The sequence below is a fragment of the Phyllostomus hastatus genome, unplaced genomic scaffold, assembly GCF_019186645.2.
Source record: "Phyllostomus hastatus isolate PE091 unplaced genomic scaffold, TTU_PhHast_1.1 phas_scaffold_501, whole genome shotgun sequence".
NCBI classification, from domain to species: Eukaryota; Metazoa; Chordata; class Mammalia; order Chiroptera; family Phyllostomidae; genus Phyllostomus; species Phyllostomus hastatus.
Genome location: NW_025334033.1, coordinates 39,613,220 through 39,633,784, shown reverse-complemented (window position 1 = coordinate 39,633,784; position 20,565 = coordinate 39,613,220). Strand labels below are relative to the sequence as shown.

General features: G+C 43.3%; 1 protein-coding gene across 5 annotated transcripts in view; it reads right to left on the bottom strand.

Moving 5' to 3' along the window:
- Positions 1–3,655: 3,655 nt before the first annotated feature.
- Positions 3,656–20,565, bottom strand: part of DAAM1 (dishevelled associated activator of morphogenesis 1) — a 155,792-nt gene continuing 138,882 nt past the window's right edge. For all 5 annotated transcript variants that reach the window (XM_045822618.1, XM_045822617.1, XM_045822615.1 and 2 more), the window contains 7 exons: positions 20,152–20,240; positions 19,102–19,270; positions 14,884–14,991; positions 13,513–13,573; positions 10,595–10,726; positions 7,433–7,603; positions 3,656–6,344 (listed from right to left, as the gene is read on the bottom strand). In XM_045822618.1, the coding sequence (XP_045678574.1) occupies positions 6,135–6,344; positions 7,433–7,603; positions 10,595–10,726; positions 13,513–13,573; positions 14,884–14,991; positions 19,102–19,270; positions 20,152–20,240 (940 nt within the window). In that variant the 3' untranslated portion in view covers positions 3,656–6,134. The remainder of the gene's footprint in view (positions 6,345–7,432; positions 7,604–10,594; positions 10,727–13,512; positions 13,574–14,883; positions 14,992–19,101; positions 19,271–20,151; positions 20,241–20,565) is intronic.

The window sequence follows — 20,565 nt, the reverse complement described above, 5'->3', positions numbered from 1 at the left end:
TTCCAGCCACACACTCAGTCGCCACTACCTTTACAGAAAGAAACCATACATTGATCTTGTGACTAAATCAATGCAGGTGGTTTCGGTGCAGCCCCGATGGGACTCTGAGGATCTCTGTTACCACAGTTATCTGGTAAAACAGGAGACCCTGGAATGAGCCTCTTCACTGCTGAAATGGAATCTGCTCTGAGCCCTTGCCCTTCCAGCCAGCCAGGGTGGAGACAGGGTTTCTAGGCTGTGGCTGATGTGCAGTCCGACCAGGGGAGTTTAATTCCAGTTAGTAAGTTTGCGGCAGGAGTCTGAGGCAGCACTGCTCCACCCTGTAATGGGGAGCTTTACAACTGCTCTCTGCCCAGCTCCCAAAAAAGGAAGTGAAGGGGTTTAGGAGACTCACCCAAGGTCACAGCTCATGTTCAAGGGCAGTAGACAACTCTGGAACTCAGAGTTATTAGGTCCCACTGTGCTGCTTACAAATTGGCACAAGGGATCTTCCATGGGGAGCTCTTTAGCGACTATAGCCGGTTTTAGGATTCATCAGGACCACCTTCGCCCCATTCTAGTGAGGGAGTCAATGCCAATAGACCTTGAAGCATCCATTCTCCAGATCCCTTGGCAGAGGTGCCTCTTCCCATTGCATGGATCCCCAAGTCACTACTCTAGTGACACAGGGCTCCATGACCCCACGCCTAGCAGCGGTTCTGTGGACACTGAAAGACCCAGCTTTTAGTGGGAACTCACCAGCCATAAAAGTGTCAGGTCACTAAGCTGCTGCATTTCAGGGTCAAATACCTCACATTCGAGGGAGTAGGAGAGAACTGTTTCTGCAAGTCTTTTAAAGAAAATTCCTAATAATGATGCCTTCATGGTGGAATGAAGATGATTTGAGAGAAGGAAGGGAGGGAGGGTGGGAGGGAGGAAGAACAGGCCCTTCTTGTGAGCCCTCTGAGTCAGCTTGCAGAAACTGTCTGAAACTGGAGATCCTAGTGGCTTATAATCTGAACTGCCTGAGCATGGTTAGCTCACTAGTGACAAACAATCCTTTCATTTCTGCCCACCCCCCAGCTCCTAAAGTGGAGCTAAGGCACAGGTGGCAAACACAAGGCCCTCGGGCTGAATCCAGCCCTCCACCTTGTTTTATCGGGCCGGGTACCTTGTTTCTACCCAGTGGTGTGCTGAGCTCTCGCTTAACTGTAAAGGAGTAGTTATATTTGTACAGTCCTCAAATTACATTCGGTCCTTTGAAGACAACCATGAGGCTGATGTGGCCCCCAGTGAAAATGAGTTTGATACCCTTGAGTTAAGGAGTGGATGGCATGGTTCTATTGGCCAAAGAGTTAATCTGGAGGTTTTAGAGACCAGGCTGAAGTCTCAAAGGGTAGTGGTCTTAACTGCAAGTACAGGGACGTGTGAGAAGCTACCCCGCTGGGCTGTTTTTTGGAGGTACACACAGATGTGGATAAACCGGGGAAGTCGAGGGGCACAGTAGGTTACCAAAGGGAGCTTCACTCAGTGGGGTGGGGGGACGTACAAGGGAGCAGGGCAACTCAGCCGGAAGGTTAGGAAGTGTCTTGCCCATGCACACAGGGGCTATTCTCTTCCCAAGAAGCTGGTAGAGGCGCCTCCCTCTCTTCCCCCCACCTGCTCAGCATCACTATCACCTCCGTTCTGAGCACCCTTCCAGTCTCAGAAGAGCCAGGTGGTCCTCACATTTCACTGGACATAATAAAGTTTCTCTACACTGGAGGCCAGGGTCAGGGAGTGGGGCGAGACCACTAACAAGAAGCGGTCATCAGCACAAGGATTGCAGATCCCTTTGTCACAGAGATGTCCCCACAGGGCCATAGTGGGTGCAGGATGAAATGAGAGATGGTCCTGAGGACCAGCGATGAGCTGTTCCTTTCCTTCCTCCTCCCAGGGAAAGAAACCACAGGCAGAGGAGCAGGGAGAGCAGATACTTTATCGGAATGACATGGCAACATTATCCTTCAAAACTGCCCTCCCATGAAAATTAAAAACATCGAAGTTTGATAATAATAGGGATCTCCTTTGTCAACCCCCCTTGGGTGCAGTCCTGTGCTCATGGTGTTTGTTTGATGCCATGGAAACACGCAGCTGGCCGCAGCAGAAAAAAGCGTGCCTTGGAAGAGACCAAAGGTCAGATCTGGTGTTCTCCCCACCAGAACGATGAAAAATAATTTTGATTGGGCTTTGCTGTGGAAAACACAGAAATCCATAAACAAGAAACTTCTTCCTCTAGGATTCTAAACTTTCTTTAAGATGAAGGATTTACAGATTTTTGGCCATCTCTTAATTCTGAACTCAACAGGTTTTCAGACTCAGCAGACTTCCTATCAGCAGGGGAGATGGGGATGAAGAAACTCAGCAAAACAGGCACCTAACTCAACACAGTGCCGGTCTGCAAAAGACCCGATGCGAGAGGCCCTGAGCCTTGACTCCAAATCTCTCCACACGCCGTCCAACGGTTCTCATGGCCGGTGTCTATGGAACTGAACGGCACGAAGTAACCGAGGCACCTCGCGAGTTCTTAATTTAGGTTTTCCACTTGGTAGGAACAAAATCTCACGCACACAAAAAGACCATTTCAGAACATAGTCTTTTGAATAATTGCACCCAAACTAGTTTACTAAAGATTATCCTTTTGCCTCACATAAACCCATGTTAAGCTACAGAGAAGGGGCAAAGTTCCGGAGGGGTTGAATAGCTCCACCTCTTGACAGAAGCACATTTCCCCAGTGACGATTTTTGGGGGTAAACTAAAGATGTAAACATGTAGTTAGTGATCTGAGAGTCTCATGTTTCCCCCCATTTCTATCAAACACATCAAGGGCAACTGAAGGTCTATGTGGTTCTGTGCACAGCTTCATGCTCAAATGTACACATAGCCAATGGCAGGTACATTCGGCCTGAGGGATGGAATATACAATTTGTTCAAAGGGACAGAAGGCTCTCTTCCACCTGAATGAGAGCAAAGTGTAAGAGAACAAAGTAGCCTTTGGATACTACGCAGTATCCAGTGACTAGATGAAAAACAAGATGGTCAGTAATTACAAGGACATCATGAATCCATTCTGAAGGTCAGAAGTGCTTGGGTCCTCTATCAACCCCTGGGACAATTTGTTTTCAGCTTGACTTCAGAATGGGTTGAGGACAGCCAGGCAGCCACAGGATGTGGGACCAAGAGAAAGCCCCAGTTTTCAGAAGACGAAAAAACACTTTCCTTGTTCTGCACAGGTAACACTTTCCATATGGACCTATACTATACATTAATTCATTTTTAAAAAGGAAAACATTCAAAATGAACTATGTTTTGAGTCTAGAGATGAGAGTCTTTTCAATACCCCCAGCTGAATAATTCCATCAGCAGCCCCACCCCGCAATTGTACAACTCACAGTTATACAAAGAGATTAGAGAGACAGTTGCAGGAAGAGGTGGCATATGGCAGCCTGTGGACACACTGAATTCTGCCGTAAGAGAAAACTATGTCCTTCTAGGTCCAGTGTGTATGAGTTAAAAAATAGGTACATATTTCTAATTTAGTAAACAATGCACAATATTTAAATTTGATGGTGGAAAGTGCAAAGAAATTTATGATGATGTTTTAATAACCCACAGAAAGCATACACATACACCCAATGAATTCATCTCTTTATTGCATATTGCTATTTAAAAAAATGTACAGTTTCATAACACATACAACATTTTTTTCTTGGTACTATAACAACAGTCTTGCACCTAATGACTAAGTGGTTCAAACTACTAAGCTAATAAGATACAAGACATATAATTAAGTTTGCAAATTATAATGTTTTTACTTTTTTGGCATTAATTTAAAAAACAAACAAACAAAAAACTTTAAAAATACACACCCAAGAGAGAAAAGTGGCTACTTACACCAGCACCAATCTAAAAAAGTAGATTTTTTTTCAACAATGGCACATGGAACTACCTGCCCACAGCTTTTGGGGACAGAAACCAAAAATGGAGATGGCAAAGGAGGCTACCAGGATGGCCGTATCAAAGTGAGGACGATCAGGAAGGGCACAGGGGACGTGACACACGAGCTTGCTCCTCTACATGACTCTCCCTCCGCTTGTCTACTCCTGACACTGTAAACCAAAGCCAGTTTCAAGGTCCAGTTCCAAAATTGAGCCAGACCAAATTTCTCCTGCTATAAAGAGAAAAGAATATACATAGAGGCACTTTAGTTAAGGAATAGACAACTCCATCAGCATATCTGCTCCTCCTCACCAAGGCTTCTTTGAGCAAAGTCTCCGTCTGTGCCTTTAACGCGGTGTACTTGCAGACCTTGGTAACCACGGGTTGGGGGAGCGCAACCTCTGCTGGGTATTTATGACTGTTTTATTTGCTGGAGTCATTTACTTTCACATACTATGTAGAAAGTCACTAAGTTTTCGAGGAGGGGGAAAATGTAAAACTACAGCTCTGGATACCTCTTAGAGCACTATTTCACAGCTTTCACGTAGCACAGAGGCCTTGCCATCTGTGCTAAGCATTACAGTTTATACAAATTATTTTTAAATAGCACGATTCCTGTACAGCGCACGCATTGGTATTCTGTTCACCCCTAATATCCCCATTGGAATGTGAGCTCCTTGGGGGCAGGGGTTCTGTCTTGCTTACCATTGTAGCCCTACTATGCCTGCCACATAGTAGGTGTTTAATAAATATTTGTTAATTGACTGAAAACCTCAATTTAGTGAGTAAATAAGGTTCTAGTGCAACAGGACAAACTACTCTTTCCACAGGAAACCCAACCACAACAGGATTGTTGGAAAGAAAAGAGAGAACCTTAGTCCCCCTCCCCGACTACAAATAAATAAAGCAAAGCCAAAAAAAAAAAAAAAGTAACAGTCCTTTTTATATATAATTTAAGGATATTAAGAGTTGGTAGGTTAATGGTAAGCATCTATATTTTATTTTCTAATGTTCATTGTTTTTATTCATTTCTCCCTGAGAGCTTTATCTTTTGGACTGAAGTTTTACAGGTAGCTTTACTGACACACAATTTAAAATGACAACATATAACAGGAAAGCACTTCAGACATACTTAGAGATAAACAGGCCTGGCCATCTCTGTTGGTGGTACTGACATTTTGTGCATTGAGTCCAGACCTATTTACAGAAGATGCAGCTTGTCCTAAAAAACAGAAAATAGAGAATACAAAAAAAAAAAAAAGGAAGGCACCCCATAAAAGTTTTTAAAAATAATTTTGATCCCTTCAGAGAAGTCCTCCTTTTAGGTCTTGGGTGGGAAATTTTATTTTTTAAAGTTTATATATCTATATTGTTAGAACAACAAGCACATTTGGGCAATCTTGCTCTTTAACGAGGGCATGGATTGCATTTAGATAGTGTTCTTTTTGAAAGCGATGCAAAGAAATCATCAAGATGCCTGGCAGAGAACTCGATGAAATTAGAAAAAAAATTGATGTCCAAGTTTTAAATATATAAAAAATTTCTGATTGACATTCTACATAATTCAGATTGTGTGCAAGATGTCCTCCACAAGCATCTACAGACTGCGCCCGCACACACGTCAGAAATTCTAAGCTGGTCCTGTCAGTTCCTGATGCGACGCACCAGCATCGCACGGTCGGCTATCAAAACACGCTTTAAATCTCTATGTTTCCAACCCCAGTTTCACCGATGAAAATAATTTCAAAGTATAACAAGCTTGGAAACCATAAAATATTTCTCAAGCTTTCTTTTTTCTCTTTTGTTTTTCTTTTTACTCCAGGGAATGTCTCCGCCATCCCTTTCAGGAGACAGTATTGTGCTTCTGAACAGTCGTGGTGTTCCGGGGAAGAAAATGAGCCACACCCACCAGGAATGCAGACAGAAAGGGTTTCTGAGCACAAACACTGACACGGGCTTTGAAAAACCATACAGATAGGTCTCCAGACAACACCCGACTTCTATATACATTTTTTAATATACATATACACATACATTTACATACACACATTCACACATTCACTCACAGATGAAAGAAGAAATTGCCACTGTTCGGATTTGCAAGGCAGTGTAATGGAAAGGTCTAGTCACTTCAACGGGCTGCTAATGAGCTTTCTAAAAAAGTATTCAAGGAAAATTAGAAATTAAGTTTTGTAATCGGCCTCTCTCGGCTGCTGTCCGTCACCTGGTTGGTAATGCGTTTGCGATTCCGTTTCAGCTTAGAAAGGTCCTTGTCAAACACTTCTCCTGAGCGTAAAGCTGAAACCAGGTCATCAAACTCTCCGCCTTCCTCACTGTTCTCTTTAGCTTTCCTCATTTTACGTTCCCTTTCACGTTGTTCTTTGAGCTGCAAATAGAAAGTACCCTTTTAGAAATGTCCAAGTGCTGTATTTGGTTTTCAGTGGTGACGCGTTCTGCGCAATTCAGCAATGCTCCAGCCATACCGAGCCATGTTCATCTACAGCTGCTAAGCCCTCTTAATGTCACAAGAGAGGGGTAACTGGGACATGAGGTCTCGCTGTAGAAGCAATGAGCAATGAAGAAAAGTGGCCACTACTTTGTGCTTAGAATCCCACCATCTAGAATCTAGGTAAACCTCAAGATACTCTAGCTAAAAAAAGAAAGAGCAATTGAAGCAATTAATATTTCTATAATGGAACAAGAAAGTTATCACTACTAAATAGATCTCAAATACTGGTTTCTTTGACAGCACAGAGAGACTAAAGCACATACTCGTCGGGCCCCTTCCCTCACATCAAAGGCTTAGCCTGTGTCTACTGTGACTGCCTGGAACTCACTATGAAAGAGTTACTACTATTAAAGGCCAAATAACACACATACATTATAGAAAATTTAGGTAATTCAGATAAACAAAAAGGGAAAAATTCATCCTTAATTCTACTATCAAGAGATAAGCATTGTGAACTTTTTGGGGCAGTATCACACCGCTATTATTTTCTATACTTACACTTATTTTAAAAAAGATTTCATGCAGAAACCATTTTGAAAGCTTCCTTGCATTATCAAATAACCTTTGAAGACATGACTACTAAGGACTGCATAAATATTTCATTATGTAGCTATTACATCATTTAGAACTAATGTCTGGCTGGTAAACATTTGGGTTGTTTCCAGATTGGGGCAATTATAAAGACCGCTGTTCTCTTTGTGCAAATTTATGACTATTTCTTTAGCATAATTTGTAAAAAATGGAATTCCAGATCAAAGGATATGGATATAATTTTTCAGGCTTTGGAGAGAGACTGCCAAATTGCCCAAGAGAAACTTTATACCAATTTAAACTTCCAGCGACATTCGAGAGAGCGCTGTGACGCCCTCCTCCTCGTGGGCACACCGGAGGGCGGCTCGCAAACCCAGGAGCCGCAGCAGCAGGACTCGCAGGGGCGGGGGGCCAGCTCACCGCTCTCCTCTCACCTGTGCTTCCATGCGGGCCCGGCGCTCTTCCTCCTCCTTCTTCCTTCTCATGTTCTCGTTCTCTTGTTTGGCATCTGACACGGCTTGAAGAAACTGATCGAAAATGCCGAAGAACTCATCCGGCTGTATTTTGCCAGCTTCCTCTCCAAAGTGTTTCACTGCTTTAGTAAACTGGGGGAAAAAAAGGAGGTTTTAAGAAGTTTCGAGTTCCAAGAGAGTTCCGTGATCAAATATAAATCCCTCTAGGACTGAAGCTCAAACTGAGTCGAATTTAACTTGCTGGGTTTTAGTGAGCCTATATTTATCTTTGGCGGCCAGACATGTCTATCAGCCATTTCTAAAGTAAAATAAATTTAATACTCCTCGGCTTTTGAAACCATTTATTCTTGTCTGCCTCATTTCAGCTTAACATCTATGATTACCTCCTATGACTTTTTATTAACTAAACAGTAGTAAAAACAAGAAAGCAAAATATCATAGGGCAGAGCACTCAAGACATAAAACTAATAGCAAACTCAGCAGGGGAAGGGAAACTTGTACTTTTAACTTTCCTTTGAAGTAGTTTAATATCATTTATTGGTGCCATATGGTTAATATCAAAAGCAAATGGGATCCAGTGCTTCTTAGATGCTCTTTCTAATCATAAATAATGCTACAGCATTATTATGATATTTCTTGGGCCTTAATTAGAAAACAATAACTGATTATTAAGGGAAATATATAAGAAATTATGTATATATGGAAACAAAATAATATTCCCAGTCTTTTTAGTTTTAACTGTTTCTAACTTGAGTTCTCCCAGTAGTTGCCTTCACGACTTGAGACAGGAGCCGCGGCATCGGCATGGTCACCCAGACAAGGCTCGGTGCCGGGCACACTGTTTGTCAGAGTTTTCTTCCTTCTGTGAGGATCTCAGGCCATTACTCCTAAGCTACTAAGGATGGTATTTCTAGCTTCAAAGTCAAATAAATACTCATCCCTATGCCTAATTAACTACTTCAAGTTTTCCAGATCTTTAACTTTTTTCATATTTAGACTATGAGTTTCTGCAGTCCCCCAGCACAAGAATTTCTAACTGGTTTTCATTCTCTTGCATTGCTCGCCTTTATGATACTAAGTGTTTCTGATATTTCAGTGATACTATCTACCTAAAGGAAATGTCTTCAATATCTACTCTCTTTCATTTTATTCCCCCTCCAGTTTTACTGAGATATAATTGCAGACAGCACTGCATAAGTTTAAGATGTACAACATAATTACTTATATATTTTGTGCAATAATGACCACAAAAGTTCAGTTAACATCCATCACGTCACATAGGTATCAAAGGGAAGGGAAAACTACTTTTCCTTACAAGAAGAACTCTTAGGCCTACTCTCTTAACACCATTGGGCACAGCACACGGCAGTGCTAACTACAGTCACCACGCTGTGCATCGCCATCCCCGGGACTCACGTACCTTATTGGACGTTTGTACCTTCGGACTACCCTTCTTCAATTCCCCCTCCATATTTATTCTTAAATAAACAATGGTTAATTATGGTGTGTGTATGTATACATATGACATTTTATAAGTATTTCATATCTTTACATTTATAATAAAAATATTCTTTTACTATTTTTTCCTTCACTGAGGAGTTGCTCTCAATGCTTTACTTATTTGGAAATATTCTATTAGCAACCAGAGCTCTTGAGGAAAAAGCACAGCATTCTTCATACACCACAAACAGCGCTTTAGCTTCTTCTATGGTTTTATAAGCTAATTTCTAAAAGTCCTGGTATGAACAAAATGGCAATAGACAGCCTACGAATGTGTTTCTAAAACATTCAAGTTCATGTACTTCAAGCCATCCTGAATGATCTTTTTATCTAGGAATTCTAGTGACGATGAAGTCATGTATATTTTTGACTTAGAAATCTGAAGAAAACTAGTTCCAGACTAAAGTTCCCACGCTAAAATACAGGGGAGAAAAATAGACTTTGAGTGTGTGTTTAAATCAAATATTAACTCTCCAGTTGATTCTAATAAAAATGTTTGAGCCCTTAACGAAGTAGGTATTCTACTGCCCAATTTGGGGTGGGGCCAGGGGGTGTCCCCTTCCTTTACAGAGTGTACCCCAGAGTGGTGAGGCACACATGAGACAGAGAGGGCTACCCCCGTGGAGGGGCTGACGCAGCGGGCTCACTGTGGGCATGGGATACCAGAGGCTGGGCCTCTAGCTGCAGTCATTTGAACACATATGGTCTTTCCATTTATTTAATAATGTTGGAAAGGGGGCTTAATGTTGAGACTATCTAATGTATTTTAACACAGTGTACTTCTGAACTTTAACCAATATGTGTGTACCCTTACATAAACAAGCATCCAAGTTTATAACTGAACACGTGACTACAGAAAATGGCATCCATTACTCAAGTTGCAAAGGAAAGATTCAGGTTAAAGCCAAAACTGTGGCAACTGAATATTTCCATAGGAAGCACTCAGTAGGTTGTGGTAGGGGCTTACTGTCATATACACACAGTGAGAAAGGGTGGGAGAGAATGTATGCCTGTGAACGTGTGTCTGTTTTGGAAGAGGAAATAACAAGAGAGAAAGAGACAGTGAGGCGGGTGGGGCAGGAGGATTTAAAGGTCTTGGTAATTACCCTACAATAACTTTTCCTCTAGAGGAAAACAACATTTTGAAATAGCAAAAACTATAAAAAGAAATATCTTAAAAATATTTCTCTTGCAACAAGGCTGAGGATTAAGAGGCATTTCATCTAATAAGTTCTGCTAGAAATTTCCAGAGGAAGTGTCCTGTCCTCCCGAGTCCGCATCTCAGGAGAGCATGTTATCACAGGCACTGTGCACAGGACCTTGGTCCCACCTGACTGCACATTTCAGCCCGACTTTGGTTTTCATTATCTACTCTTTTCTGGTTTCCAGGGGTTAGTACTTTGATCCACTACTAACCAAGAGAAAACTGTCTTGGTTTATTTTTTAGCTTCACACCATTCAGACACTTGATGGTCTTGCTGACCTAAAGGCAACACAGGCCAATCAGACAAAAAGATTGTTGTTTCAACTGATCACAGCCTAGAAATGAAAATATACTTCGAGTATAATATCTGAAAGTACCAGCCCTATCAAACAACACTCAGTGTGCAAGGGGAACTTTACCAGGTCTTTGGCTTCTGCCAGAAGATCTTCAACGTCAGAGAAGCTGAAGCTGGCTACCGTGATGAACTGGCTGACGACAGACACAAACTTATCTCCAGGCTGCGGAGGCTGAGACTTCTGATATTCCAGCTCCTGAAACACAGGACATAGAGAACGTCAATGTCGGCTTTGAATGCGGGCACACCTCCCCCCATTTTCTATATGCCTCAAATTTAATGACAGAAACCTGCTCTGAAACTCTGTGTGATGCTCTAGCTCCAGCTGCTCTCCTGCTCTCCACACCAGAGCCAGGCCCAGGCGCACCCACATATTTGCAAACGGCCATTTGACTAATCATCTGAGTACCTCATTAGTGTGATTTCATATACTGGCTTAAAGGTAAGCAGATCATATTTGGATAAAGTTAATATAAGTTAAACAAGAATTCTGGTATCTTGATTCTGTTCTCTTCTTTCCCCATCTCCCAGGTCTACTTACTTCCCACACCACGCTGTCTGGGTCAGCAGGATTTTAGCTGCAGCATTTGGCACCGTAATCAGCTACCAGGTTTTTTCTTGTCCACATCATTCAGTTTTTGTGAACAGGCAAGTAAGGAGTATCAGTGCCTTGTTCATTATCCAGATTCTCCATTACCATGGTGGTGAACACACAGATATTCAAATTCAAATTTAATAATTAATTTCAACCACTGCCAGATAACTTTCTTATTTAACCCCACAACACCACTATGGTGAGGCATTACGATCCCACAGTAGAGTCACAGAAATGGAGGTTTAGAGAGTTTGAAATCCTTGTGCAAAGTCAAGTAACTGATATGTGGTAGGGTCAGAATTTGAACTCAGGTCTGCTTGACTCCAGCGTCTCAGTAACAACTACGCTGTATACCAACCGGCTTGATCTGGCTCTACACTCTCGATCTGTTTTCTCCTTCATCTGCTTTGGCAGATGTATTGACAAGCAAGAGTGTAGAGGTTACCCTCCTACACAGGCTATGGGCTCTGACTCAGTTCCACCCCTGATTTGGTGCTGGTCCATGACACAGCACCAAACTGGCCTGGGCCTCAGTTTCTTCACTTATAAAAAGAGGGCAGTATCTCCATCACGTTGATAATCAAATGAAACAACAAGAATGGAAACTCATGATTTATAGAGCTTGCTCTGATTGGAAAATATGGCAGCAGTTCCAGCACGTCAGCCTGGAAACTGAGCATTGTGTGTGTGTGGGGGGGTGCAAATGTGAAGGGAATCTTAACGTGTTTCATTAATGTGTAATTTCATAAGAATTCCATGTTTGATGTCTCCAAACAACACAATCAGTTTGCGCAAATCACTATTAGGATACATGGATATTTAGGCCGGCCAATGGCTGCCTCCTGATATTTCTTTCCCATGCTGCATCTTGACATTTAAGCTGCCGGGGGAGGGGCGGGCTTCTGTCACCTCTTTCCTATGAAGAGCATGGGACAGTGCACATGACCCAGGTGCTGGAGAGACGTCAGCAAAACTACCTTCACTAAACTTCAAACACAAAACTTCCTTGGCCCCGTACTCCGTGCCTGGCTGTGACATAGCTCAGCTCAGATGCAAGAGTCAGAGCATCCATGGTCAGGCCTTGGGGCCATCATAACTGCCTGCCTCAAGGAAGCCGTCTGCTGGGAGGAAGTAAGACAAGCCCTGTCCTGAACTTCCCTTGTCCAGTTTGGCCCTGAGAGTGGAGGACACCCTTCGTACTCACGCAGTCTCTCAGCCCACTGGGGCTGGGAGGAAAGAGTTCACTCAATTAGTTCATCTGCTTTTCTCTTTAAAAACCCCACCTCCCCCCAGGGAATAAAGAAAATGTTACATGCTCCCTAATTTATTAAAAACAAACAGAAGAGACTGGTTAGACAATATAACTTAAATTTTTATTAGAGGTATGTCTTTTAATGAAGTCAACTTCTTTCTATGGCATAGTTTTGAAAAATATCTAAGAGAAGGGCGCCTTCCCAAGCTGCCTATGCATCAGTCTCCTTCACCAAGTGCCAGGCAGAGCTACGTCCACTCTCCTGAGCGAGGTTTCTCTTCCCAGGACCTGCCTCCGCACTGGTGGCTGCATTTGTGCAGTGTCCGGTGGCACCGAGCCATCCCAGCCATGGCCCATTCCACCGACACCTCTGCTTGCAGCAGTCTGAACCTGCCTGCCTTCTGCTGAGGTCTGGGCCAGGCTGTTTGTACACCTGGGACAACCTCCCTCCTATGCACCTAAGTTTACTGAACTCAGCACAGCTCAAAGTTCATCTCCTCCAGAAGTTTCCTCCAGTACATGCCAGGCATTCCATAAGGCTCAGACTAACCCAAATCCACCCTTCTTGCGGAAGGCACCTTTGTAATCACTGTGCTTATCTGGATGTGGTCAAACTGATTACACGTGAATGTCCTCTGGCCTGACTACTCTTGGCCGTGGCAACACCTGGAGGGCAAGGATTATGAATCTTCATGACCCCTCACCTTGAGAAGGGACAGTACAACCAAGTGCTTGCTCAATAAATATTCCCCACAGGACCGACTCGAAGACAACAGTTCCATTACAGAAAGAGCAAACATTGTTTGTTACCAGAACGTGGACACTGAGGGACCCTTGAAGATGACCTAGTCCAGCCCACTTCAGTGAGTCCTGCCTTGCAGGCAGGAAACTGGTGGGACTCCAGGTCCAGCTTCCCAGCTCCCACTCCAGTGACACCCTGACTTCTGGAGTTGCCTGGCTAAACACATCCTGCCTGTGCTTCTCCATCGTTGCTGATTTGTTCTCTTTTCTTAAATCAGTAGATGTTGATCTGGACATACCACATGCCAAGGCAACCAGCTATTCATCTGCTGGATACCACCAGCACTAAACTCAGTGACGAGCCTGGGAATTAGAATGAGAAACAGATACTCACCGTCTCTACTGCTTTCAGGCCACTTCTCAGGGTGCTTATTTCTTTGTCCAGCTCAGTCATGCTGTCGCAAACGGCAACATTTTAGTAACCAACATGTGACTGATACATATTCAATACATTTTAAATGTTCAAAGTTCCCTTCAGTGTTCAGATCTCATAGAAAGACAACACTATTTTAAACTTGTGCAATTATGCTTTTTATTTTTCCACAGCCAGTAGGTATAATTTATAGGTTGAAAACAACAGAATACGAATATCTTTCCATCTGTACAAAAATACTTCATGTTTTAATTTCAGAGATCTTGCTTAAGCAAATTACTCTGTGAAAGTGAGTTTCTGGCCACGTGCACTCCCTCTGAGCCAGCAGGTCACGTGCTTACCCACAAGCACGTTCACGCTGTGCTCTTTATGATACTGTGCATGGCTACTCACCACCGTGCTGGTGACGTGCGGAGTACAAGCTGATGGTTTAAATTTCAATCAACAATGATTTTTCTTAAAGTTGTATTAACTAGTTTTCATTGTTTTTGCTTTTATTAAAACACCAAGAAAGCTTCCTGAGTTTCTTCCATAATGCTTTCTACTTGAAGACTTTTAAATGAAAGAACATAACTTCATTCCCACAGATAACTCACGTATAAACAAATACACCAACACTTCATTTACTTTAACATTTTAACTTCATGTCTTACACGGTACATTTCTACCAACCTCCACAGAGAGAAAGAGTTAGTCTGCTTACCATGCTTTTCAAACTGACTGCAGAAAGATGCAGTTAAAAAATTTTTTTGAAGGCCAAAAGGAGGAGGATAGACAACAGCAAGGAAAACTGCCTGCTCCTCAGTCTCTGAAGAGTGGTGTGAAGTTTGTGGTAAAAGTCTGGCAACTTTCCACGTTTTATTTTTAGTGTCTTCATTTGCATAAAGACTGCTTTCCATTAAGAGGTTGCCTTGGTTTCTGGGAGTGTGCACATGTGAAAACTATGAAAGCCCTGACATTCAGGTCTTCTATTTGCTTACCCGTCTATCCTCATATCACTACCTATATTTTAATAGAACTGCCTTTGAAAAGTACTAGTGAAACCACATTCCTCAACTCAATACATACTCTGACTAAACTCATAATAAGGGCTTGTGGAAGTTAAACATTGCATGCAGGGGTATTCCAAAGGAGCTAGAACACACACGTATATTCAAAACCACGAAACACATTTGAGTGATTTGGATAAGATTCAAACTTTATTTCATATGCTAGTATTCAGGGGAATGCAAACAGAAGAACCCTTTTCAGGCAAAGCTAACTCACTCCCTCAATGGCTAAAGCACAGTCCAAGTGATATAAAAAATGAAAAAATTCGCTGGAAGTACTTACTTTACTTTTGCTGCTTGAGGAATGTCCCGCAGTTCTTCATTTAGATTGAGAACCTTCGGGTATTTATTTTCCACAATAGTTATGAGATAGTGCAAAAGTGTAATGTTCCTATAATTAAAGAAGAAAAGAATATTAACTATGGTTAATATCTGCATATGATTTGTATATTCAAGTGGTTGAACCCACGAGAATGCCATATTCCTGCACTATTTCAAACTTTGGAGGTTCTGATAAGGCAAGGATTCTCAAGAGAAGGGGACAAAGGGAGAGCCTACCTGAAATTTATGTGAATATATTTCAAAAGGAAGCATACATCTTCTACAAGGAAAGGGCAGGGGATAAGAATGACTTCTTTGGCCCATAATGAACAACCTTCATAACCTGGGTACCGTGGCGGGTGACGGGAATGAATCTGAACCGTCTCCAGTGAGGCTAGTCCTTCCCCGTGCACCGGCCCCCAGAAAAAGGGAGCCCGGGGAGTGCATAGCCACAGGGTGGGGTGGGGACGGGGGGCGGGGGGTACGTTTAACCCACTAACAAGGATGGCTAACTGCAAGTCTAAAAAGTACACAGCAGCAACTCCCTGATGACAATCAGTGATAATTCTCATTTGAGGTTTCTCTCATCTCTATGATAACGCTTTTCCTCTCTGACTCATTTGTTTTGCTGTTGCAGCAAAGGGTAGTCAGAGTTAGAAAGCTCTGTATTTCAGGGCTGGGCCTGGAAGTGGGCCAGGATTGTGCCATCATGGATATAATATCCTGGTGGCCAAGAATCCACTTCCTAATTTTAGCAACACTTTAGCTCCTAACCACAAAACCCACCTCCCTCTTCAGTGGCGACAGCCCTGAACACGGAGTGACCTGGGTTGATAAGGCAGGCATCTGATAACACTGTCTACTAGGCAGAGCTATGGTAGTCTGGCCCCACTGTCCTGACTCCCACGTGATAATCACCTGGATCCCAGATACCTGGGCCAAACTAAGATTCACTTAATTGGAATGAGGTGGGGCCAGGCATGGGTATTTTAGAAACTCTCCAGTGATTCTATTGGGTTGGCCAAGAAGTTTGTTTGTGTTTTCCTATAGGATGGTTCTAGGAGCACTTAGTTGTCTTTAACTTCATTCAAAACAACATTCTTAGATTGTATCATATCAGCAAGCATTTAAAAAAACTTATCAAAATTGGTAATTTTTTGTGTAGCCATTTTAATATTGAAAATAGAAGAAAATACGGAGGTAAAAAATGCAACTGAAACAAGATTTGTGCAGTGTATGGAGAGGTCGCTGTGACTGACTGACTGTGTCAAAAGTGGTTTGTGCGCCCTGTCTGGTGTAGCTCAGTGGATTGAGTGCGGGCTGCAAACCAAAGTGTCGCAGGTTTGATTCCCAGCCAGGGCATATACCTGGGCTGCAGGCCATGGCCCCCAGTAACCGCATATTGATGTTTCTTTCTCTCTCTCTTTCTCCCTCCCTTCCCTCTCTAAAAAAAAAAAAAAAAAAGTGGTTTGCAAAGTTTCATGCTGGACATTTCTTGCTGAACTATGCTCCATGGTCAGGTAGACCAGCTGAAGTTGACAGTGATCAAATTGAGACATTGAGAACAATATAAATGGTAATGGGAAAAATACAATAAAAATCGAATAAAAAAAGAGAATTAACATTATGCCATGTGGGAGATAGCTGGCATATTCAGAATATCTAAAGCAATAAAGTTATTGGTGAAAATGCAAAAATGTGTCTTTTATTTTATGGAAAAAACTAAACGGACTTGGCCAACACAATGACAGCCAGGACCACGAACTACTAGTCTTACTGAACATTATCAGAAATCAGGAGAACACAATGCATTTCTTTTAAAACGTTTCCTTAATTTTTAGGTAGTCTACTAATTCACAATGCTAAGTCACAACAGTCCCACCCACTTCCAGCTAAAGTGGCAGAGCTGTCACACAATTTTCTTTCCCATAACAATGAAAGCCACTTCTGGTTGCCCTTTAGCTTAAGAGAGTCAATGTAATCCTATTCCTCTGAGTCAACTGGCTCACATGTAAAAAAAAAAAAAAAATCCCTTGTTTTTCTGGCTCTCAATAACTGGAGAACAATCAGAAACCCCAGCCACTTCTTCTGCAGATGTTCAGCTGTATCACTGCATGTCAATTTTGCTGTTCACAGAATCTACGCGTCTGCCCATGTGCCTGCTACATGAGGAATGGCCCGAGGGAGCGAAATCCCAACTGCCATCAAAGAAAGAGAAATGCCATGTTTCTTCATATTTCAGAGAAATGCTTTTTTATTTAGAGAAATTAATTTTAAATTACCCCATGTATGTTTCTTAGCATAGAAAGACTTAAAACCAGATCAGAGCTTCCAGATATGTCTGCTATCCAAATAACACCTCATTTGACTGAATAAATTCTTGAAGAATTGAAAAACAACTAAAGCACACATTTGATCATCCTCTTGTCATTACCAGAAACAAGGCTTTGATGCAGAGGGAGCACCCTTCACGCTGACCGTCCCACTCTGATGCAGTCTGATTAGATTCAACTGAACATTCCCCGAGGGGCTGCTTGTTAAGCAAGGCACTCTGCTGGGCACTATACGTTTATAAGACACGAGTGCTGCTTTGGGGGACCAAGTATTCACAGGCAGAAAAAAAAGGAAAAAGAAAGAGATGAGAAATGTTTTTAATTTATTTGTTTTGAAAAGGCTTGTGGATTAGATAAATTCTGTAGTAACTCTGATAAGCAGAGAATCATGTGGTAGGTGTCAGGTTATCAGTAAGCTGGGGAGGACAAAGGGGATGCAAGGCTGGTGTGTGTGTCTGGGAGAGGGGGCGGGGGAGGGGGGAGGAGGAGGGAGAGGGAGAGGGAGAGGGAGAACGGGATTGACTGGTAGTGAGGCTTTCCTTCCCCCACGACCTGCAAGCCCAGCTGAAGAGAACATCCTTCCGTAAGAGGATGCTGCTCTTGTTATGGAGTGAGATGCTATAGTTATTGACTGCACCCTTCAAATAAGATCTATTTTTTGTGGTAGAGGAGAGCTGCGGACAGACTAATAAATATGTCTCAAAAACCTGTAAGGTCAATTACCCTGCTTGCCGCGACCTTAGGCAAGCCGGCAGAGTCTGCCTCGGTTTCGTTGTCCGACAACAGGAGATACAGCGCTCGGCCTGCGTAGTTCACAGGCTGTTGGGACAATTAAATGTGAAAGTGCTGTATGCCACAGAAGGACCAAGTGCTTACGTTAAAAATAAGGCGGCAGTGAGCTGCCCTTTGTTCATTTATGTCTACATGATGCAAAAACGCGGAACAGCCCTGCAATTTGAATGTCATTTCTTAGGGGATGGCTTCATCTCTTTCTCTGCCATGACACTCTGCCTCACTAGTTAGGAATAATTAGGGTGAACAGCCCACATTAAAAAAAAAGAATGCGGGCACAGAGAAGTTTACCTTGGAAACAATAGTGTGTGTCCCTTTGAAGTCAGTGAGAACTGCAGAGAAACACGGTTCTCGGGACACCAGACTAAACACTCTCAACGCCCCTGCACGCCGACAGCCTCGGCGCGTTTTCACATCTCAGTGTCTCTAACAAGGATCTGCTCACTTAAAACGCACTTTCTAGAAATGCACTCTCTAGCATTTTCATAAGTCTTGTGATGAGCAGCTAAATACCAACAGCCAAGAGGCATTTACACATATACCTGCGAGCTTCAATGTGTACAAACCCAACAAGCTTCAGACGGTATCACCAGCCATCAGGCTGTTCTCTTCCCCAAGGAGCATGGCTCTCCCGGGAGGGTGGCGCCTGGGCGAGGCCAGGAGCCAGCTACCGCAGCGCTGGTGGAGTCCAGCTCTCTGCCTGGGCACTAGTTTCACAGATGTGTCCGATTTGTGACAATTCATCAGATGTATATTTATGATTAGTGCATTTGTCTTCAGTGTATCATACTAAAATAAAAACTTTATCTAAGGAAACCCAAAAAACAAAACCCGTGGACTAGATGCTATCCCTGTGGGCTGAAAATGGATGAAGGGTACTTGGCCCAGGGGGCACTTGGGGACACCTGTGGCTGTGAGAGAGAACAGAGAGGGGTGAGAGGGACAAGTGCAAACCGGACAACGCAGCACCGTGGAGGTGCAGGGCCAGAGGGGTACACATTTCAGCCCTGACCGAAGTGCCTGGGTTCTCCAGCGTTGGAAGATCCCACACTTACTTGTCAATACTGGATTTTGTGTCAGCGATCTTGTTTAGGCTGGATATCTTGAATCCATACGCATTGCCTCTTTGGCCTTTGTTCATGTAATTTCCAAATGCCAAAACCACTTCTAGCAACTGCTTCAGGGCACTGCTCCTAAACACCTCTTCTGAGCCAGAGCGAATCGCTTCAAAACAAAATGTACAGAAACACAACTATTACAAGAAAGACTTTTCAGAAATATCCACCTTAAGTCCACACACCTAATAGCATCTACTGAAGGTGCAAGACTGGGTTGTTAGATGAGCAGGGCACTTCCAAAACACCTAAACTAGGAGCAGAGGGCAAGAGGACAAGCAGAGGCAGCAGAAGCTGTCTAAGAGACCCCGCCCCACACCCCTAGTCAGCTGCACAATCCTACCCTGTCCCAGGCCTTGCCGCAGCTGACTCATCAGTCAGAAGCACTTAGAAAGACCCAGGACAGAAAGTGCACTTCCCACATTCCTTTGTAAACACCTTCTTGCCCAGGGTGAGTGAGATCCAACAGGACTGCTGATCAATTCCATTGACAGAAAAAGCGGTCAAATGTGTTACATGTGACAGCTTGCAGGTACCCTCAGGGATCAGGGCTCAAGTAGGGTCCTGATTCCAGTCTGCCTGCTGGGGCTGTGCTCTTCAGTGGCCTTGACCACATTTCAATCATTTACAAATTTAATAGCCTCAAAAACAACCCATATTTATAGCCTCAAATCTTCTTTTAGAAAAAATCTAGGGAGTCCCTCTTGCAAGAAACGCTAATTAAAGGTTTAATGCTAGTGGCAGTGAAATATATTCCTCACTAACACCCATGTGGTCAAAAGCCCAATACTGCAGAGGAGCCCAGGAAGTGTGGCCAGGTCAGTGAGCCAAGCGCTGACCTGAAGGAATTATCCATGAGAATGTCAAAAGATTTTGGGCAAAGAAATCACCGAAGGAATCCTGTTTACTCTACGAGCTGAGACTACACTTGTATACGGGCACTTAAGACGATCATCACACTCAATCAGGGCTGCTCCCTTTTGACTTTACCTTCCACTTTGGGTTTAACTTCTGCCACCCGCTCTGCAAACTTCTTTTTGAAATACAGCGACTGCAATCTTTGCTGATAATGATTAATTCTGGAAGAACAAGCATAGGGTAATGAACATTCACTTAATACGTCCATGCTCACTTAACGGATGTGGAGGTGGGATACCTCAGAGCAATCTCTCCAACTCCAGACAGAGAGAGACGGGCGCAAGGCACTTGACCCAGAGGGCCCAGCTTCCTCTGACCCACAGGGGCTGTTTCGGCAACTGCACCAGGGCGTCATCTCCCATCAGATTAGGCAATGGGTGGCTGCTATAGACTACAGCCCCTTCCCTCCCTCAGAGTCCCAGCTGCTCTAGTGAACAGGAAGGGATGAAAAGGATGTAAATGATAAGACTCCCCATTCTGCTGCAA